The sequence below is a fragment of the Passer montanus genome, unplaced genomic scaffold (genome assembly GCF_014805655.1).
Source record: "Passer montanus isolate IOZ18808 unplaced genomic scaffold, ASM1480565v1 scaffold63, whole genome shotgun sequence".
NCBI classification, from domain to species: Eukaryota; Metazoa; Chordata; class Aves; order Passeriformes; family Passeridae; genus Passer; species Passer montanus.
Genome location: NW_024371371.1, coordinates 3,167,916 through 3,190,029, shown reverse-complemented (window position 1 = coordinate 3,190,029; position 22,114 = coordinate 3,167,916). Strand labels below are relative to the sequence as shown.

The following is a 22,114-nucleotide window of genomic DNA, read 5'->3' as shown; positions in this document are numbered from 1 at the left end:
GAGTGAAGTTTCTTCAGACACTTGAAAAGGCAGCTTGGCACAGAGTCACCACCCCTGGATGTGGCACCAGGTGCCAGGGTTTAGCTGAGGGGTTGGGGCTGGGTTGGACTCAATGATCTTGAAGGTCTCTTCCAACCTGGTCATTCTGTGATTCTGTAATCACTGTATTCAAAAAAAAAAAAGGAAAAGGAAAAGGAAAAGGAAAGGAAAGGAAAGGAAAGGAAAGGAAGCCTACTTTTAGTCTGGAAGTCCCATGTGGAGAACATTACTAAACCTTTGAGTTCATGCAGAACATCTTTGATTTGGGACTTCAAGAAAAAAGAGTTTATTTAAAAAAAGTATCTATAGTCAACTACCCATGCTATCTGCTGAGAAATACTAGTCATGGGGAATTCCTCATGGTTTTACAAGCTTAATGCACCAGGACATAACTGTATTTTATTTTCCCTGCCTGCATGCTGCAGCCACTGCCATCTCTGCTATGTCTCTCCTCGATGTGTGCATGATTTCTGTTCCTCTTATGTCACACCACTACTTTTTGTCACCAGCACAAGAGAAAAGGCAGAAAAAGGAGTTATTTTCTCTTTATTCTGACTGATGCATTATTTATTCTCCACTGGAGAATGAGGTTGGTGGCCACAGTATTTCTTCCCAAACCAGTATTTTAGAAATTATAGAGGATCACTCATGAGAGTTTGTTCTTTAACCGTTATCTTAAAATGAAACCTCAAATATTTTTTTCTTTTTTTTGTGACAACTTTCTGGTTGATTGAACTTCCTGAATTTACTGACATCTATGCTTATTTGCTCGTATATGTGTCATTTATTGAGGCAGACATGCTGGAAACAAACCATTTAGTGGCTTAGGCTTTGTTGATCAGAGGCAGGCTACTCTGGCACAAGGGAGAGAAGCAAAAGATGAAGAAGGTTGAGAGGTGGTTCCTCCTGCATTTTGCAGGTTGGTGGTTGGTAATTTGTCTGTGGAGGTTGGTAAAAAAATAATTTAGTGGGGGATGCTGGTGCAGAAGGAGGGGCCTGGGACTTTGCCCTGCTGGATGTTTCATTCCTACAGGGATGGGTTGGAGGGACAGACTTTGAATAATTCACTGCTCCATGTGAGGAGCAGGATTGCTGGCTGGGGTTTATTAGCTACTCACCTTCCTCTCTCCCTGCTTTCCTCCTCTTCAGCGGAGGGCTGTTCTGTCAAGCTGTGACAGCGAAGGGACTTCAGGGAGCACCAGGATGCTCTGAATTCCCAGTGCCTGCTTGAGCAGAGGGGGATTCATGGTCTTGTGAGACCCCCTGGCCCTGCACCGGGAGGGGTCAGACTGGGCTTTGCTGTCACTGGGAAGGTGGGTGAGGCTGCACCACAATGAGCTGTGAATGCTTTAGAGAAAACAATGGATTCTCATGAAACCAAGGCCCTAGCCACCTGTATCAGCATTGCTTAGGAACATCTTTAATGACAACAGGGAGAACACAGGCCTGAGGAAGAGCTTTGGCACCTCCTGCCCTTATCTTCACCCTGTTGAGAACAAAGAGCCTATTTCTACCCTGCAGGCCAAAATGCTGCTGTTTGCCAGGTGTTCATGATGCTTATCCTTCACCATGCCCCTGCCACACAGCAGTGCCATGATCTGCAGCACCAGGGAGCACCTGGTGCAGGGCAGCACAGCCTGCAGCAGGAGGAAGGGGGCTGGCACAGCTCAAGCTCACTGGTGAAAAGAAATGTCCTGCCGTTGTGGTTTCCGCTTCTGCCATGGCAGAGTCAGGCTGTCAGCATGCTCACACCCCCAGGTGTCACAGCTGGGGCTGTAGGGACACAGAGCAGCCTGGACAGACCCCTGAATTTGTTGGTCCTGTTTGTAATAAACACATTCTGACCATCTCATCTTGGCCTTAGGTCAGGAACGGTTACTCTTAAAAAAGGAAAGGGAAGGAGTGTGATACAGTGCCAAAGGGACAGATAAAAGCTGTGTGCTTCTTGCAGAAAAGTGGTTTTGAGTTTTGTTTGTTTGCTTGCTTGCTTTTAGTGGTTTTTTTGGCTTTCTATCGGATCAGTTTTGCTGTAGTTGACACCAAAAATGCCCTGGGCTGGGTGAGTGATCTGTGCTGGGGCAGAATTATTAGCACTGCTCAGGATAACTCAGTGGCAGCAACCATTTCTGACCACCAAAATCTGCCTCTGAGTGCTGCAAAGTCTGAGCTGCTTCTGGGATCATTTAAAGAGGAGGATGATGATGATGAGAATGATGATGATGATGATGATGCCCCCAGACTTGGAAAGGGCAAGTCCAAATGGCTGATGGAAATAGCAATAGTTTTCCAAGGAACCTCTCATTTCCCTGTTTAGTGGAAATGAGTGGAAATCTCTGCACACCCAAGAATTTGTCACGAGTCACCTTTTCTATAATCAGTAGATAGATCAGTTTTTTTGTTGCTGAGATTGCTTTGGTTTTATGTGCTGTTTTGGCTCTTGTTTTCTAGGTGAAGTTTTTTGGGTTATTTTTTGTTTTCTTTCTCTTTCTTTTGCCTGCATTGATGGAAATTCTGGTGGTGCATGTGCTGCCTCACTGGGAGCTGCACTGGACACCTTGGGCTGGGTTGGGAATGTCCCAGGGCTACTGGACTAAACTTGCCCTGCAGGGGGATCCTCCCTCCCTCTGCTCCCAAAGCCTCACCCTGCTCACACCCAGCTCTTCCCAGGGCAGGGGAAGCTGCTGCAGCTGCAGCTGGGGCAGAGGAGCAAGGGGGGCTCAGCTGAGCAGCTGGACCCTGTGGGACACTTTGCTGGCAGTGCTGTGCTGACTTGGGTGACCATGGCAAGCACTGGCTTCTGATGAAACAACACCCTGAGGAAAGAAAGGCTCTGAAAGAGAACACTGCTGCAGTTTGCTCTCTAGAAAGTGTCATCACTGAAACAGCTATTTTTAGAGCTTGCTTTTTCTCTGGACCTTGTTCCCCCATTTCCCTCCTCTGTCACAGCACAAAGAGGCAAAAGGAGTTTCCAGTTGCAGCAGGACCTTGGGCTTGGCTGGACATGAAGAAGGGCACTGGTTGGTACTTCCCATGACACAGTCTGGAGGAGGAAGGGCAGGTGAATGCACACCTGGAGCGCAGGGAGGGCATTCATTGCATCAGGGATGAGCCTGGAAGTCTACCAGAGCTTCCCCATGCATCCCTCCATGGAGGAGAGGTTTGTGGGGTGCCTCCGGTGCAGATCCAGGAATGAGCCACGCAGGGGAGAGGCCAGGCCAGTGCCTGTGCTGGGGACAGCCCGTGCAGACCAGCACCACCAGAGCCAAAGCAAGGGACAAGGGCTGTGTGCTGCACTGGGAGCTGCATGTCCCCTGTGCCCCTCCTCTGGCTGAGACCTCTGCACTGGCAGGGCCTTTGCCAGCACCAGGGGTGGAAGTTTGAACTGCACAAAAATCAGCTTTTGTGATTTCTTCCTTCTGTCTGTGCCACCTGACGTGCTGTGCCTTTGTGCAGCAGGAAACCTTGGCCCAGAAGTGACTCACACTCTTCAACCTCTGCCTAACACAGCCCCAGGTGAAAGCAGAAGGTCAAACCCACCTTGCATCACTTTTACCAGGAAAATAAAGATGTTAAAATGCTAAATAGGGAAATGTATCAAGGGAAGGTAAAGGGAGAAGTGAGGATGTGTGTTTATGAGGAAAGTGTTGAAACACACCAGTGAAAAGAAGTCAGCCTGGCATTTATTGGTGAACAAAAGACCATGTGAATTGATTAAAAAACCCCAAAGCAACCAGAAATGGATTGGAAATCATGACTGGTCTCAGTGTTTTCACCTGAAATCTGCTTCACAATGAACATGTAGATAAATTGTCACCAGCAGCACAGTCCAAGCCTGTTTTGAGTTTACATTTATAAATGTAAATTTATAATTTTTAATTATAATTTTAACTTTAAATTATAAATTTACATTTATAAATGTAAACTCTGGGAAACCTTTACCTCTTCGAAAGAGAGGGATTTTTCTGCTGTGCCTACATCTTTGTGGGAGGCCTTTTCTCTCTCTATTTTTAAATGGGTTTTTTTTATTTTATTTTTTTTAAACTGTTGGGGAATGGTGACAGGTTATGGTCCCTGTCCCAGGCAGGCAGGTGATGGAACCCCCTTCCCTTTCACTGGGGGAAGGCAGTGGGTGTCCAGGTGGTCTTCCCTTGGGCAGTCCAGCAGGAGCTAAACATCTGAAAACAGGGGAGCTCATTCCATTTCCTACACTGGGCTCTGCCTAGCAAGGGACTTGGTAAAGGCTCTGCCTCTACTGAAACTCCCTGCTGTGACTGAAATAAATCTGGGGTCCCTGATGTGAGAGGTGAGAACTGAAGAATCTTAAAAAACAAAAGAAAATGCCTGCCAGACCCCATATGTGAGTAACTGGAGCAGGTTTGTTGTATTTGTTGTTGTATTTGAGCTGGGAGTGCTGCAGAGCATCCACCCCCCAGGAGTAGGGGGTGAAATCATTCCTGCTGAAAATATCATCTGCTCTTCCCAAAGGGGCAAAACTCACCAAGTGGCAAAAGAAAGAATTCCAGTCATGTTATTAAAGGCATTTATCATTGAATGTTGCCCAGTTTATTTCACCTTTAACATGTTTCAGTGTTCTGTTTCTTTCAAAACAAAACCAAGCCCCTCTAAAATCACGAAAAGCCCTGTGAGTGTAACCATGAATTGAGGTGGAACCTGTAACTGCAGTGGCAGAGAGCAGAGGTGCAGTGGTGGGTGTGCTCCTGCCAGGCACAGAGCCTGCCCTGGCCCCTGGGCCTGGCAGAGGGGACAGGGAGCAGCTCCCAGGGCACTCCAGCCTGGCATGCTCAGTGTCCAGAGCATGGCAGGAAGCAGCCTTGGAGAGGTAAAATAAAGGACTCAAATCTCCATGACTGCTCAGTTGTCAGTGGGGAGTAGAAAGGTGTTGGGGCACCAGCTGCATTCTTCCATTCAGCAGAATAATCAGCAAGGAAAGGATGTGAGCAGCAGTAAAAGATGTTAAGATGTTAAATGACAGCTTAAACAAGAATCTCTTCCTTCCTGCCCCAAGATCACTCCTGGCTTTCTGCCCGCACTGGCTGGTGAGAAAATGCCCATTGCTGCCTCTCTGCCACAGAACCAGATCAGATCAGGCAGATCTTTCCTTCTGCCACTGAGGGCTCTTCTCAGGAAAAACAGGAAATAAATAACCTTTGTGCCAGGCAGAAGTGTAAGTGCAGGGAAGCCATGAAGCAGGTGCAGCAATGCAGAGGAGCTGTGTGAGCTGTGTGGGGTGTGCAGGATGGTGTGCTGGGGACATGGTGCACAACCTCTGCTGTGGCACTGAGAACAGCTGGTCCTTTGGGATCCAGGCAGGGCAAGGTGACTTTTGGGGGAAATGTGGTGCTTCTGGAGCCTGTTTTTATACAGCAACACAGAGCAAGGGTTTAACTGTGGGCTGTGGTACCACCAGGGGCTAAACACTTAGAAAATTGCTCCTGCAACTTTGAGGCTGATGGAAGTCAGGCCTGAAATATCTGTGCCAGATTTTTACTGAACCAAAGCAGGGAGCCTGGCTGGAGAGCCAAGGGCCAGAAAGGTAGAATTAGGGAGTGCTTGCCTTGGTAGGAAAATGTTAGCAGGCAGAAATGGAATTTAGAAGTTAACAAAGCAAAAGTGCTGGCACACTGTGCCAGGGTTTCTGGTGGACAGAGCTGCAGATGCTGCAGCCTTTCAGCACGCTGAGGAGTGAGCAGTGCCTGGTGTCAGACACTGCTCCTGGCTGGGACAGGCACTGCCCACAGGGGACAGTTCATCGCCTTGGAGTGACACGGTGATGGCTCTGGGCTTCATTCAGGAACTGAGAGATTGCTTCTGCTTCAAGCTGACGATAATGAGCCAGCCCAATTTTCACTTCCCCAGCAGCGCCCTCTTTTTCTGTCAGATAAAAATGTTTTTGAAGTATGTCACAGTTTTTTGGTAGCAGCTTTCACACTTTCCCCCCACACTTGACATTCAGCTGAACTCTCATTTTTCAGTCAGCCGCCCCGGCTGACACAGGGTTCGTTGTTAAAATGTGACAACAAAAGCAAATGGAAAGCCCCAAGCAAAAATCTGCTGTGAGATGTTACCAGACCTTGTGAGCACCAACATGAAAGCCAGAGGGAGGCTGGGATGTGTACCTGCATCCTGTGTGTGTGTCCTCCCTGGGCAGCCACCTCCAGTGCTGAGCTGCTCTACTTCCACATGGTTGTGTAACATATCCATTTGGGGTTTTTGACAGCTATGACACTGGCTGCATCCAGCTTTGTCATCAATTCATAGAATCGTAGAATTATTGTCATGTAGGAGCTGCCAGTGCAAGATGTTTGTGTTGCCTGCATCCTGCAGCTGCTGGGGGCTGACCAGGGCAGGGTGAAGTCATGCAGGCTGGGAGTCTGAGAGGTGAAGGTTCCAGCCCTTCTCACACCTGTGCCCTCCTCACCTGGCAAGCACAGTGTTGGTGCTGTCCAGCCTTGGCTCCAGAGAAATCTGGGAAATCTGAAAGGCACAGTGCATCCCATGCTATGAAGGTTAAATTGCACATACTCGAAAGCTGGCGGATGTGGTGAGAGGTTTTTGCAGCAAGATAAAAGCAAGCCAGGCAAGGCCTGCACTGCCTGGATAGTTATGGTCTGCCTTCCAGGCAGTGGAGCAAGAATCAGTACCTTGTAGGCAAGTCCTCAGATCCCCATTGTCTCCCAGAGTTGCTGAGCCCACCAGAAATACCTGTATACCACTGAAATATCTGTATACCACTGAAATATCTGTATATCACTGAAATACCTCTATTTCACTGAAATACCTGTATGCCACTGAAATACCTGTATACCACTGAAATACCTGTATACCACTGAAATACCTGTATGCCACTGAAATATCTGTATACCACTGAAATATCTGTATATCACTGAAATACCTCTATACCACTGAAATACCTGTATACCACTGAAATACCTGTATATCACAGAAATACCTATATTTCACTGAAATACCTGTATAGCAGTGAAATACCTGCATACCACTGAAATACCTGTATATCACATCACTGAAATACCTGTATATCACTGCTGCCTCCTCACTACTAAATTCTTCTCTTACCTCTTCTCTGCATGGGCAGGAGAGCTTGGCCAGGTGGGTCATGAATTTGGAGGACACTCTTTCTACTAAATCAGCCTGAAAGCTGCAGATGGCAAAATCAAAAGACAGTGAATAAACAGAACAGTAAAAACCAGTTTTCTACCTCGGGAACTTGAGGGGGTTTCTTGGTCCTTTTGCTGCACTTCAGTCCCAGCACTCCTGAATCCCTGCCTGCCCTGCCTGAATGGTGAAGAACAGAAATTTTGGAGGCTCTGCAGGGAGGAATTTTGGCTGCCTCAGGCCAGGCACTGACAGTGTGCATCTCTGGTCTGCCAGAGGAAGAGGCGTGCTGGAAGCTGGGTGGGTGAGCAGAGTGTGCTCAGAAGTGCTTTGTTTACAGGCTGCTTTGCATCTCCCCCACCCTTTTTGTCAGCGGTTGGTGGAGTAGAAGTGGTTTTTGTTGCCCATCTAAAACAACAGTTTGGTTTGTGCAGAGCTTTCGCCTCTGAGGAGCTCACATCCATGCTGGTGAGACCAGAGGTGTGGAAAAACACACTGGCAGTCAGGGCATCGCTCACATCACAGTGCTCACCCCACGGATCCTGTACTGGGGGGAGGATGGTCAAGGTCTCTTAGCTTTACTGGGGAACAATCCAGCAGATCCCAGAGGTGAAGATGTCATTCAGCAGTGCAGGAGAGGCAGCAGCAGGGCTGGGGAAGCAGGGTGTGACCCTGGGGCTGAGCCAGCAGCAGATAATCCATCTCTGCATGCACTGCACCCCTCGTTTGTGCTTTCATCTGTTCAAAGAAAATGCAAGAGTAGAAAAGGGGAGATGAACCAACCTCCTCAGGAGGTCTTTGCAGCCAGAGCCTCTCCTCCTTTCCCTCCCCATTGTGTAGTAAGCAAAGGAAAGATTCTGCTTTCAGATTTCTGTGATTACAGAGCAGATATCCCCATTTCTGTCTGAATCTCTGGAAGCATGCTGAGAAGCCTGCATCCCCTGGGAAGCTGGCAGGGTTTTGCTGCTGTCCTGTGCACTGCCCGGGTGGATGGAGGACTCTGCTCAACCACTGTCTGCAGCAGGGGGTTCCTCCTTTGGCCTTGCCTTGAATAGGAGACACAAAGGCAGGGCTGGCTGTGAGAACTGTGAGGATGTTTTTGTGGCAGCAGGGCTGGGCCCAGCACCTGCAGGTGGACAGCAGTTGCTCTAGGGTGACTTCATGATGCTTGTATCCCCAGTCATCTGTCCTGTTCAGGCTGGATATTAAGTTCTGCACCTCTAAGACTGGTTTTGAAAGTGAAGGGGAATAAAAAAATGTGCAGTTTGTTTGCAGAAACTGCACTTGTTGCTCTGCATTCCTTCTCAAAGACTGTGTTGTCTGCAGCACAGACAGCAAAAAAGAGCTCTCCTTTGCTTCTCAGTGAGGTTTTTTTTTAGCTAACTGAAGCAGAGAAATTCCCCAGACTGTGATTTTTCTTTTTCTTGAAATTGATTAGCCTGTTCTGGACTGCACACCCAGAACACTGGGAGCTCACACCTGTGGCCCACTGGGGCTGGGACACTGCATTTCCAGCACAGAAGGGACAGACGAGAGACTGAATGAGCCAAGTTACACCCCACCAAAAAACTTCCTGAATTTGCCATCTCTTCAAAACAAGGAGAAATTTTATTGTGTAATATTTATTTTTTTAAAAATATATATACTTGTGAACACTTTGCTTGTTACATAAACAGTTTTTTTCCACTCTTCTCCAAAGAAATCTTTTCCAAACCAACTGGGAAAAAGGCCACTTACATCTGCTTTCTAGAAAAACCCCATTGGAAGTTTCATGCCAAATTTGCCCTAAACTAAAACAAATCCAGCAGCCCAGCCTGGGGTTGGGAGGTGTGAGTGGAGGTGTGTGCCCAGCTCAGGGTGTGTGGTCTGAAGCTGCTGAGTGGTTTCATCTACTTTTTTAGTAGATGAAACAGCTCTAACAGTCCCAGTTAGAGCTCATACCCACTACCCCTGGCTTGGACAACAGGGAGCTGTCCCTCCTCCACAGGCAGCACAGCAGGTCCTCTACCACCCCATCTCCCCCCTTTTCCATTTAACTCATTAAGAAACTGAATTCCATGCTAGAGACACAACTTTATTTAGGTTGATTTCTTTGGAACAGCTTTGCTACCACTTTAGACAGTCCTTTACATTATAAGATTGAATAGAGTCCTAATACAGAGTCCTTGTTCCCACTGCCCTGTACTAACTCTTTTATTTAATTTTAATGCCATTTGACTCAAACATTTTGACTCACACAAGTTTTTCCGCAATACAAGCAATTGCAATTTCTTCTGACCTTGTGTTGTAATGATGACCATTTTGTAGCTGTTACATTGCTGTAAAGTTATTTAAAGCAAGCTAAATATTCCTGTTATGGGATTGTGCATTGTTGGCAACTAAAACCCAGTAAGACTGTGACTTACAGAAACACCATCCTCTCTTTTTCTGCATGCTTTCACTCTGATTTTTTAAAAATTTGTTAATATTTGGAATAGACTATTTCTTTGTCACAGCTGCACAAACACTGATCCAAGGCGGGGATGAAAGACAAAACCCAATCCTTTACCAGTCCCTGTGCTTCTTTTGGGTTTTGTGGGAAAATGAAGCATGGGGGTTTTTGGCAGGGGAAATCTACCATTTTATGCAAATTTGCATTAAGGCAGAGAATTGTCAGCAGCAACTAGATCATTAGATCAGGACCTGGACTGCTGTGGTTGTCTGATTCAGAGCTGAATCATGTATCTGAATGTTTGTCATTAGCAGAATGTCCCTCCATCCCACTCTTAAAAAAGCAAGTGTGAAACCCTGCCAGTGAGTCCCAGTTGAACACAGCAAATATAAAATGTGTGCTGGATGTGTTCTGCCTTAATGTGTTACATGTGGGAGCTGAATTGCAGCTTCTTCACTGGACTCAGATTTGGACTTTGCTAGCTTGGAAGATGCTTCCTTAAATTCCTTGTTGACAAAGTAGTAACAAATGGCATCCAGGCAGCAGTTTGTGTTGGCGAGGATGGAGGCGAAGTGAACGAAGTTGTTGATGCTCTGTATTGCCGAGCAGTCAGAGCTGACGGAGTCCAGGACGAAGCGGAGGAGATGCCCGAGGTAAAGAGGTAAAAAGCAGATGATGAACACAGCCATGTTTGCAGACACAATGTAGACAGCTTTCCTGGTCAGCATTTCATTGCAAGGGTTGTCAGTCTTCTTTTTCCTGAGCTCTGCAATGACCTGCATGGAGCAGTAAGTCAAGATGAGCAGCGGTATGAAAAACCCTGCAATAATGGCACACAGGGTGATCACTGAGGGTGTCACAGAAGATTTTTCAAAGCAAAAGTCATCCTCTCTTCGGTCCTCAAAGCTTTTAATGAGGGAAGTTTCACAGATGATGAATATCCAAAGGAATCCAGAGGCAAAAGCTGCCTTCAGCGGTGACCTGAGTGCCTTGGATCTCAAAGGGTACTTGATTGCAAGGTACCTGTCAGCAGCAATGAGGGTGATGATACCGATGCTCATAAAGCGGTTTGTGAAATAGCCACCTTCCAGAACCAGGCACCACCCGTCCACCTTCAGGTGCTGGAACTGGGACAGAGTTTTGAACGGCAAGGTGAAGAGCAGCAAACAGTCAGCCACAGCCAGGTTCACCATGTATACTCTGGTTTCTGTCCATTTGCCAAGTTTGCAACAGAACACGCACAGTGCCAACATATTCAGCACGATGCCCAAAACCAAAACTGGGATGTAAACACACAGCTGGAAAACTGAAAATATTTCATAGGCTGTGATATTGCAGCTGCTGTGGTTCATTTTGGGAGTATCAAAGCGTACAGTTCCTGCAAAAGCAAATGAAGCCTTTTACAAGGGAGGTTCTGGACTGAATCAGTGATTAATTCTAATTGAGAGAGTTCAGGGCTTTGCCAGCCATGAAAACCTGATGTAGGGTACCTAGTGGGAAGAAGATGGGTACCTGTGGGACAGGAATACAGCCTGATCAGTTGTGAAGGAGAGAAAAACTTAGACTTTGCCAGCCATGAAAACCTGATGTAGGGTACCTAGTGGGAAGAAGATGGGTACCTGTGGGACAGGAACACAAGCCTGATCAGTTGTGAAGGAGAGAAAAATGTAGATTCTCCCTGGGTCCTGTGCGGGGAAGACTGCTCCTGGAGGGTGGCAGAGAAAAGGGCTTGGGCCCCTGTTTTGGGCCCTGTTTTTGCTTTGATCCAGACTTGGATCAGGCAGCAGCAGATACCCTGCAGCAAGGAGTTATGTGAGCCATTGCAAATATTTGACAGTGGGATAGGGGATCCCTAAACCCAACTTTCATCCCTTCCCTTATAGCAGGGCTCAGTGGAAGCCAACCAGTGACCTTGCAGCTTAAAATGTCCCAGATGTGCAGCAGAAGGACAGCTGTCTTTTCCCTCAGTGCTGAGATGTCTCTGTGTCACTTCTCATTAGTGACATGAGCAATTATTAGGGTATCTCTTATTAGTGTATCTCTCACTGGTTTCAGCTGCCATCAAATTCTGTACTCAGAGGGCTGCACTGAGAATCGGGTGCTGGGTCTGCTCACTGCCTTTCAAGGATTGTCAAAGCTGCTCTTTATCTTAGAAGCCTTACAGCAAACTGCCACAATTCCAAGACAGTAGAAACTCACCTATGCCATGGCAGGAATGTGATATGGAAGAGGTGAGCTATGTTTGGTCTAGCATGTGGTTTTATCACCTTGGATCTAAGGGCACTATTGCTGTTTTCCCTCCAGCTTTGGAGGAGTTAATGCAGAAGCACATTCCAGGTGCAACTGTTCACGGACAGAAAAGAGCCAGGATGTCTTTGGATTTTCCCTGCAAGGGGAACGTGGCTCCATGGGAGAAGGTTCATGGGTCTCAAAAGCATCTCCAGCGAGCAAACCGTAAGGCAGTGCTGCAGCATTTGTGTGCATCTGTGGGTCTTGGTTAGCTCTGAAAATCATGCAGCAGAGGAATCACACCAGGAGACCTCTGAAGAGGTGAGGGAATGTGGTACAGCAGATACCTGCAGCAGCTCTGTCCTCTGGACATGAGAAATGCGTTACGAGCCCATAAGATAAAAGGGAAGATCATAACAGGGAGACCTAGAAAAGATATAGCAAAGGCTGAGATAGCCCTCCAGCACCCCAAAACGTGACAGATGGGGTCAGTATCAAAATGAACCTTTGAAAATATATTGGCTCCAGCCCTCTCTCTCCATCTCTATTCTGGTGTCCCACTACTGCTGGGGAAAGGCGAAGCCTTGCAGAATGCAAATAACCGTGCCAGTAAATAGCCAGGAGAAATTACCTGTTCTCTTGCTGTCCTTGGAGAGAGTGAGTTCCTCCAACCCAGCTGTGGAGTGCTGTGCAGACACGACGAGCAGTGCTCCTTGCACATGACCAGTGAGGTGTCCTCTGATCACAATTTCTGGTGGCTGTGAGAGGCAGCAACACTGGCCGAGAAAGCACCCGCACTCTTGCTGAACAAAGGGCAGAGCTTCCTCTGTCATCACCATTGGTGTGGCTTGTACCACCTCCTGCTGACTGAGGAGCCTGCAGTAGTCCTGCAGGGAGGTGAAAGGCTTGTCTGCCCTGCATCCCTGCAGCAGTTCCTCTGGAGGTGGAATAGCTTTGGCTTTTTCCTTTGCTTTACCTTCCACTGCCTGATGTCTCACTGAGCAATGCTTGTTGACCCTCCTCGCCCAACAGACTGTGCTTGAGGGGACCCATTGCCCTGGAATGTCCTGAGGTCTTCTCTCTGCCTTCCAGAGTGCCACCCCTGCTGGGGTTGGAGTAGGAGTGGTTTCTGTTCTCACACTGCCTGAGGCCTGGGACAGAACAGCCCCAACAGTCCTGCAGCTGTTGGAGAGGTGAGAGCAGTGGTTTGCAGGAAGTTTTGTGATTATTATAAAGCGTTTCACTCTGAATCATAGTAGTTCTCTTGTCTTCCATAGCTCTTCTCAGCCAGCAATTCCGAGAAAACGTGGCGCCGTGACCCTGTGACCTGATGGCTCTGTGACGGCTCAGTGGTTGCAGGTGCCTGCGCCCCAAGGCTGCTCTTGGGCTCCCCATGACAGCCTATTTACCAGAAAAGCTCAGACAAGTTGATCAATGAGCTTAAAGGTGCTGATATTAGCACCTTGAATTGCTGTCTTGGCCAAATGTAGTTCCCCTTTCCACTTTGCTCTAAGGTCACCTTAGGGCAGTTTCTGGAGTATTTCTGCATTGTCTGTCTGCACATCACAAAACAGCCCTTGAAAATAATTTCATGCCAGTGTACAATTACAATATTTTACAAACTTCTAAATTTCCAGGGACTGCTTTTGCCTTTCTTGGGGCTGCTCCTTGGTGGATGCTTACAAGTAGTTACTGACATATTAGCGTGCCCAGCTCACTGATCCCCAGCCAACAATATTTTTATGTCATGGTCCTTGTTGGTACTTTAGTCTTCAGAGTCATCCAGCTTCTGGGTTGTGATGGTTTCATCACTGTACAGAAAATCTTGCATCATCCTCAAGTGTTGTTCCCAGTGTCCTCTTGTCTGTGTCCAGGCAATCAATAGTGGTATAAACCATGAGAAGTCAAAGTCATGCCTGGAGGGGCTCAGCTCATAGAACCTCCCCAATCTGATGCTTCCCATCCACAGCTTGGTGCTGTGGTTGCCATATGAGGGTCTCATCAGCCCAGGGAGGTCTCAAGAGGGGGAGAAGCCATGTCACTAAGCACAAAGCACCTGGCTGTGAGCAGCAGGTTCACCAGCATGTGTCAAAGCAAACTCAACACAAGCTACCAGTAGGCAAAGCTAGGATAAAGTGCTGTCTGTGGAGAACTTACATGGCTCCTGCTGAGGCTCTTGGGTCTGTGCCTGATTCCTGGCCACTGCAGCATGAGGATCCCCATCCTTCTCTCCACCTCGCCTCCACATCAGCCACCCTCATCTGCAGCTGTTCATGGTCCCCTCCCTCCGCACAGTCACAGGTTTTATCACCCCTGCCATGGACCATTGACGCTGACTTGGTATTTCCCCTCATCTGCAGCTCCCAGCCTGTCTCAGTCCTGTGAGTGCTGTCCCCGTGTGGCGCAGTGGAGGTGACACTTGTGCTGTGTCCCTGCTGGCAGCTCTGGGGCAGGGTATTCCAGGGCCCAGCAGCACTGCAGAGCACTGGTGCCTGTACAGCCTGCACTGGTGCCTGCAGTGAGCCCCAAAGAACCTTGCACTGACACCAGCATCCACCACATTGTGCCTGGAAAAGTGATTTTCTTAATGAAAGTAGCCAGTGGGACAAAATATTCCTGCAAGGTAAAGAACCACTGGTGTGGCCTGCTGTCAGACAGATTGATGGGCTCCTGCCTCCTTTCCCTGTCAGGGAAAATCTCCATGTCCCCCACATCCCTGTGTCCTGCTGGCTGCAGCTGCAGGAATGGCAGGGTGGGACAGAGCCTCTGGTAGGATGGGAGGGGTGCTGGTACCATCTCCACACACGGAGAGGGACACAGGGCTCTGGGCTGCCCTGCAGTGCCTCTGCCCCACGGGGCTTCTTTCCTGCCTTTCTCTCGGCCACAAGGGATGGTGCAACAGCAGATCTTGACCAAAAGAGAACTGTGGAGTTGAGAGCAAAACATATCAGTCTTATTTTTAGCATGTCAACTGGCAGTTTGAGGCTAAGTGCAGCAATCCCACACAATGACCAGCCCTGGCTGTTGGGGCTATTTCCCCTTTCCCCTTCCCCAGCACTGCACAGAATTCTGCCTGTGGCAGAAAATACTGTCAGGGCTCCTGTGCTGCAACCCTCCCCACACTCCTGCAGTGATGCCTTTTGGGGCTACCTAAAACCAGAGGTCAGACAAAGGTAAAGGAATAAAAAGCAGTTATATGTATTGAAGGGCCTCCAGGTACATTTAGGGCAGATGAAGCCCCCCAGGAGCTACACCCAAAAATGGATGATGGGTCACGGGTTTCCATACTTTTATAAGTTTGGTTCATTTGCATATTGGGGGTTAATCTTCTAAGTACAGCTTCAGGTAATGAAGCCATGTACCCCAAGTTTGCCCCCCCAACTCACTTTTGTTTACATCTCTGGGGCCTGAGGCAGTGAGGTGTCCTTGATTGCCAGGCCTGGAGAGGAATTGCTGTGTCTGACTAAAATGGGAAAGCAGCCGCTCACACTGTGTGGAGCGGCTTTAGTGTATAACTCTCAATGGAGTTGAGAGTTATACACTAAAGAACTGCAGGATTACAAATACATGAAAAACACAAAAGCCAAAGTTCTAAGGCATCAGCAGCACCAGGGACCAGCTGAGTATCTGTGCCCACACACTGGAAAAGCCTGTGCTTCCCAAGAGCCTGATGCTGCTTCAGGGCTTGTGGAGTTCTCTGGAGGCTGCTGGGCCGCGCTCACCCCTGGAAACACTTGCTGTGCCAAGGAAACAAAATCAGAGATGCCTCCAGCACCTGAAAGCAGCACCCAGCCCACAGCTCCCCAGTATGTGTCCTTCAGCCCCCTGGAGTTCAAACCTCTGGTAAGAACTCAGGTTTCAGGCCTGCTGAAATGCCACCAAACAGCAAAATACTGTCTGATGCCAGCCCCTGCCTTCCATGCATAGGAGGGCTAAAAATGCTTTATCCAGTGGCTACTCACTCACTCACTCACTCACTCACTCATAAAAGCTAAGAGCAAGATTCTGAATTACTTTGTAGGCTTTTCCTTGTGTTCTTTGCTGTTTGTTTTTGGCCTGCTGAAATGCCACCAAACAGCAAAACACTGTCTAATGCCAGCCCCTGCCTTCCATGCATAGGAGGGCTAAAAATGCTTTATCTGGTGGCTACTCACTCACTGACTCACTCACATAAAAGCAAGATTCTGAATTTTTTTTCCCTCACAAGCCTGAAGTGGAAACCATTATTAGGATTTTTTTCTTTTAAAGGACAGGAAAGTTACATCTTGCAGAAATGTTGGTAAAATGCAGTGGTTCAGCCTTGCTGTTTGGGGCAGCTGATGGACTCTGGCAGCTGTGGCTGGTCCCCACTATCATTTCCCAGACTCCTGTGCTAGGAAATGGGAAAGATTGGTGGTTAAGGGTGTCACCATCCTCCTGGATTGCTATTGCAGTGCTGGATGCTGGCCAGCAGTTTGTTGTGGCCCAGGGTCTGATAACTCATCTGTTCCATTTACTGGGAGCACTCAGGGAGCTGAGGCTTTGTTCAGACTGAAGCAGGATGCCAGAAACCCATCCTAAACTTGACATATAAACCAGATAATAATTTTTGTCCAAGGTAGAACATCAGTCTTCAGATAATCAGAAAGTTCCTTGCTCATCTTTGAGTTTCACTGTAAAATACCCTGCTGTAAGGCAGATCTTATATCTCGGTAGCAAAGGCTTTTCTCCCAATCTCCACTACAGGTTTAGCATTAAGAGTAGAAGACTCTGATGTATAATGGTAATAAATGAATATTTATTTATAGATATATTACTATGACCTTTATTTGCACTTGCAAAAGTATAGATCTTTTGTTTGTTTGTTTTCATAGCATTCAGTGGAAACAGCAAAAAAATGATGACAGAGATTCTGAAGTCAACTGATTTCCCCTTTACAATGAGAAAAAGGAACACTTATGAGACGTATACGTGAGGCCACATGTATAAAAAGCATTGCTGCTCTGTATTTCAGAGTAGATGACCTGTCTGGAGCCCATTGGAAATTGAACAAGTTCTCCACATTAACCGGGAGAAAACATAAGCATGACTGAATCTGCAAAAATAAGCAAGTTGTTTTCTTTCTGGATTTCTGGATTCTTAACAGGTTGATATGAATCTTCATCTCTTTTTTCACAATAATAAAAAAATCATAATAATGTTTTTGGAACAGGCATTCATTATAAGCAATGAGATGCAAGGTCTCAGAAGGGAATCCTAGGTCCAAAAATGTTTTTGAAGGCCCTCTGTGCTGTTCCTGAAGTAGCAGTGTTTTTCCTTGCTGAACACCACTTGCCTGGATTGTAAGAGATGTCTGCCAAAAGCCTCTTGCTTTGTGAGGGTAGTTCATTGCAGCATATTTGTTGGTGGGTGACAACACTCACACATCTCCTTAAGCAATAGATGGTTGATAAGATCAGGCACTGTCTCCCATATCTTTTCCTGCCTTTGAAAAGATAATTTAGAAGGCAGAACGAGGAATAAACAGTGTGCAATGGCTAAACTGGTCACATACACACACAGGCTACTTGCTCTGCTTGCAGTGAAACACTAGTAATGCCAGAGCATTAGAAAATACACCAGGGAAGAAAACTGGGACATGAGTTATCAGCTGAAAGACCTGAGTGGTTTCATCTGGTTTTATGGCACCGTTGCTCACTGCAGCTTCCGCCGTGTTGTTGCCCAAGAATTGAGACAAAGCAGGTGGATGTAATGCCTGGATGTGGGACACTTTCCATGCTGGGAACAGTCCTTTGCGTGTTTATTGCACCAAGGTCTAGTCAGTGGTTTCAGACTGTGGTCTGAACCAGTGTCACTGCTGTGTGGTGACAGACTTGTACGGGAACTATACGTCAGTTGTCACTAAGGAAGTTAAGTGCCTCTAAGTACAACAGCAGAATATGAGCTTGCAGTCCCAGGAGGAAATTTTTTAGAGGTTTACAAGTCAGAAGACACTGAAAGTGAAGGACCATGAAGCTAAGCAAGACAAGCTGTCACCAGGAGGTGCCTGGAGCTGCGATGCAACGATACAAGACAGCAGTCAGAGCTGGAGTCAAGTCACAGAGGACAGCAGGACAAAATTCAAGTTAACATCAGACCCTTTGGAGGGGTTTGCCCCTTTTTGTCCATATGCCTCTGCCTACAATGATTGTAAAAACTGTATGTGGTTCCATTGCCTGTGCCTCAAAACTTGAGCAGCTTTGTGGCACTCAACACTGCTGTGCACTACACCTTGTTCATAGAATCACTTGATCCGTGGGTGGCTGTGACTCCTCACTTTTGTTCATCTTGGACCTGATAAATGTACACTTGGGGAACATAGAAGAAAACTCTGGAAATTCCTTGGCTGCAAAATAATAACAAAATGCATCCAGACAGCAGTTACAATTTGCTAAGCATGCAGAGACCTTAATAGAGGTTACAACTCCCGGCAGCAGAGAATGAGCTCCAGCAACTTCCACTGCAAACTGCAAGAGCAGTGAGATGTGGAAAGGTGAGAAACATATAGCAAACACACACAAATTCACAGAAACTATCTGCACAGCCTTCTGGAATAATTTTGTCTCATGAGGACCTGTGGCCATCTTCTGTTTTAGACATCTGATGACTTGTACTGAGCAGAACATCACAATCCCTAAGGGAATAAAATACCCACAGATACTGTAGAATAAAGAGGAATAGCTAGGTTCAACAGATTGTTTCCGAAAGCAACAACCTTTCCTGCTACTTTGACGTATGCGATACAAACTGGAATAAATTATCATTGCTATCCAAAGAAAGCCACAGATAGAAGCTGATTTCAGTGGGGATCGAAGGATCTTTGCTTTTAGAGGGAACTTGATTGCAACGTATCGATCAATCGCAATCAGGGTGATGATAAAGATGCTCATAGGCATGTTTGTAAAATAGATGTTTTGTATGGCTAAACACAGCTGGTCTATGGGATGTCTGTACTTGGTAAAATACAGCAGGAAGGGCAGGGTGAAGAGCAGGCAAGTGTCTGCCACGATGAGGTTGATCATGTACACCTTGGTCTCGGTCCACCTCTTGATTTTGCAGCAGAAGACCCAGAAGGCAATTGCGTTCAGTGGGATCCCCAGAGCGAGCACTGGGATGTACACAACCAGCTGAAGCACCACAATGCTACCATGGGCACCTCTCTCAGTGCAGTTCTCCATGGTGGGCTGTCTCTGCAAGGAAAGAGTGCAGGCATGAGACTGAGCTCACTGGCAGTGTCCTGCGGCTGTGCCCTCCTGTCATGGCCCTGCAGCTCCTCATGTCCCTGCACCGCTCATGTGGGCAGCCTCAAAAACCTGAACTGGTTTTTGTTCAGTCCACAAAACCTCCGAGACTGCCCTCTCTTGCTGCTGGTGCAGGGTTAAGCCCCCACCTCAGTCCCTCCGGTCCTGGTATGAACAGTTTGGGTCACAGCAAAGCAGAATAATATTTTTTGTTGTTACCTTTGCCTCTGCTGTGGTTGTCGGAGCCAGTGGCTTTAGGACAGCCCACACCAGAGCTGGGCAGCATTCCCCATTTGCCTTAGGCAGCATTGCCCTTTTGCCCTGGGCAGCATTCCCCATTTGCCCTGAGCAGCATTCCCCATTTTTCCAGAGCAGCATTCCCCATTTGCCCTAGGCAGCACTCCCCATTTGCCCTGGGCAGCATTCTCCATTTGCCCTGAGCAGCATTCTCCATTTGCCCTGAGCAGCATTCCCCGTTTTTCCTGAGCAGCATTCCCCATTTGCCCTGGGCAGCATTCCCCATTTGCTCTCCACAGCCCTTGGTTTGCTGCTGAAGCCACCCCATGGGTTTGCTCTGGGTCTTGCCAGACCTGAGAACATCCTCAGGGCTTGAGCCCTTCCAACCCAGTGGCTTTTCTCCCAGGGGCAGTGGGAATGCTGCTGCAGGCTGCTGGGTGGGTGGGTGCCTGCTGTGGGCAGGATTTGTGCCCCCAAACACAAATCCATTCCTCTGGTGGGGAGGAACAGCTCAGCAGGGGTACTGGCAGCCCTAGCAGATAACGGGCCTCCAGAGAAAGAAGGGAAAGTGAGCAAATGAGCACGTGTCTGATCTCAGCCTTCAAAGGTAGGAAGAAAAAATTTTGCTAGGGTAGAAAACATGAATCTGAGAATTTAGACTATCTGCTGCTCTTCCTTTAAATATCTCAGGTCATTTGCCACCAGCAAAGAGGATGAATCAGACTTTCAGCTCATATAGGAAGTGTTTGCAATGAGCCAGGCTCAGAAAGTGTCCAGGTTCCTACAATCTCTTACTAATACATTGCCTCATAATTCAGCAGCTTCTAAACATCAACATGAAAATTGTAGTGAAAATAGATGATTGCATTAAGTAAGTGAAATGTTTCTAGTGTCCAAGACTGGGAGACAGATCTGGCAACCCGAGAGGAAGGCACAACACCTGTCCTAGCACCAGAACTGGTACGGCAGTACTGAACCCCAGGCGTACAGTCATTTTTAGGTGGATTCATGGAGGAACTAACATACAGCCTGTGTCCTAGTGCTCTTGGGCTTTCAGCCTCAGCTCTTGGCCACTCCATGGTTTCAGCCTATGCTGCAGGTGTTCCCTGGCAGCCTGTTGTGGTCACCTTGCAGTGAAAAAGCCACTCTGCCTGCATATCAGTGGCCTGAGGAGCAGCTGAGCCCTCTGGGCTGGACACACCAGCCCCACCGAGCCCCCACGCAAGCACAGAGCTGGTGGCAGCTCCAAGGCCGTGTCCCCAGCCGTCCCCACGCCTGAGGGAGCACTAATGGGAACTGCAGCGGGGGGCACAGACCCCTGAGCGGAACGGAGCTGCAGAGCAGAGGCAGAGAGCTGTGGAAGCAGCAGGAAACCCTGACTGCTGGCGAGCCGGGGGTGAGACGGCCGGGCAGGGCACAGTGCCCGCACGCTGTGGGACACTGAAGGAAGGGCTTTACCTGCTCCGCTGAGGCCGCAGGCGGGCTGGCTCCTCAGAGAGGCCGCAGGCGTCCCGGCAGGGAAGGGGATCCGTGCTGTCCCGGGGCTGTCACAGCCCGGCAGGGCTGAGCCCAGCAGTGAACTCGTGCGAACAGCAGAGCTTCATTTGTGCCCCGATTTCCTAGGGCTGGGGCCTCTGGTGCCCTCTGTTGTCCCGCTGCCGGCAGCTCTAAGCTCCACCGCCAGCCCTCCCGCCCATCCCCGCCTCGCCTCACGCAGCCCGGCAATTAACATTTCATCTCTCCAGTCGCGGGGAAACAATTTCTGAGATAAAACCCGTAATGGCTGCAAATGGCGCGTCTGGCAGAGCAGGTTCCCCGGGGAGGCTGGGCAGCCTGTGCTGCGGTGGCAGAGGGTGCCCCAGGACCTTTCCGAGGGGACAGGCGGGACAGCCAGCCCAGGGAGCGGTGCTGCTGTCACCCGCACGGTGACAGCTGTAACGGGCTGGCTCAGCCTCGGCTCAGCAGCCAGCAGCGTGACTGCCCACCGGCACCGCTGGGAAGCCGGGTAAGGCAGGCACTGCCACCAGGGTGGCACTGAGGGGCTGGAATCTCTGGGAGCACGGTCAGGAGCTGCCCAGTGGTGTTCCACAGACAGCTGGATGGGGTTTGCTGCCCACCGGGTAGAGCAGTTGCAATCCTGTCTCTGTGAGCCAGCTTACAGGAGCCAGGCTGACTCCCTCAGGATTTGTCCCATTAATTCTTGTCTTTGGAGCTGTCATGGTTTGACACTGGCCAAATGCCAGGCACCCATGAGAGCTGCCCACTCGCCCTGTTAATTCTTGTCTTTGGAGCTGTCATGGTTTGACACTGGCCAAATGCCAGGCACCCACGAGAGCTGCCCACTCGCCCTCCCCTGCCACAGCTGGGTAGAGGAGAGGAACATTTGACAAAGGGCTCCTAAGTTAAGGACTGGGAGAAAACATTCCAAGGGCAACAGGCTCATCTTAGAGATACAAAGTGAGTTAATTACTAACAAAATCCGAGGAGGATAATAAGTAAAGTAAGCCCTTAAAACACCTTTTCTTCTCCCAACCCCTCCCTCCTTTCCACTGACAGCACAGGGAGACAGGGTGTGGGGGTTTTGATCAGTTCATCACCAAGATTTTCTTCTGCTGCTCTGGGAGAGGAGTGCCTGTGAGACCATGGGAGAGACAGTTCTCTGTGAACTTCTCCAGAGTTGAGTCCACTTTTGAGCAGCGTCCTTCCTGCTATGTGAGTCCCTCCCAAAACTGCTGCAGTGTGGGTCACTCATCCATGGGGTGCAGTCCTCCGAGGACAGGCTGCT

The 22,114-nt window shown here is 48.5% G+C and overlaps 2 protein-coding genes across 2 annotated transcripts; both read right to left on the bottom strand.

The window, feature by feature from the left end:
• Nucleotides 1–10,020: 10,020 nt before the first annotated feature.
• LOC120511225 (G-protein coupled receptor 35-like) lies at nt 10,021–12,962 on the bottom strand. The gene is made up of 2 exons (XM_039727993.1): nt 12,465–12,962; nt 10,021–10,982 (listed from the first exon to the last, which is right to left on the bottom strand). Exons 1-2 carry the CDS (start codon nt 12,670–12,672, stop codon nt 10,021–10,023), a joined length of 1,170 nt encoding a protein of 389 aa, XP_039583927.1. The 5' UTR covers nt 12,673–12,962.
• Nucleotides 12,963–16,641: 3,679 nt separating this feature from the next.
• On the bottom strand, nt 16,642–21,005 carry LOC120511212 (G-protein coupled receptor 35-like). Its single transcript, XM_039727966.1, has 2 exons — nt 20,788–21,005; nt 16,642–19,041 (listed from the first exon to the last, which is right to left on the bottom strand). The coding sequence occupies exon 2, from the start codon at nt 19,027–19,029 to the stop codon at nt 18,088–18,090; it is 942 nt and encodes a 313-aa protein (XP_039583900.1). The 5' UTR covers nt 19,030–19,041; nt 20,788–21,005; the 3' UTR covers nt 16,642–18,087.
• Between the last annotated feature and the right edge of the window lie 1,109 nt (nt 21,006–22,114).

Bases quoted from the DNA above. Each gene is read 5' to 3' on its own strand.
- LOC120511212 (XM_039727966.1), bottom strand. From the start codon at position 19,029: ATGGAGAACTGCACTGAGAGAGGTGCCCATGGTAGCATTGTGGTGCTT.
- LOC120511225 (XM_039727993.1), bottom strand. From the start codon at position 12,672: ATGGTGATGACAGAGGAAGCTCTGCCCTTTGTTCAGCAAGAGTGCGGG. The intron at 10,983-12,464 runs GTAATTTCTCCT...TTGCTTTTGCAG, and splicing joins CAAGGACAGCAAGAGAACAG to GAACTGTACGCTTTGATACT.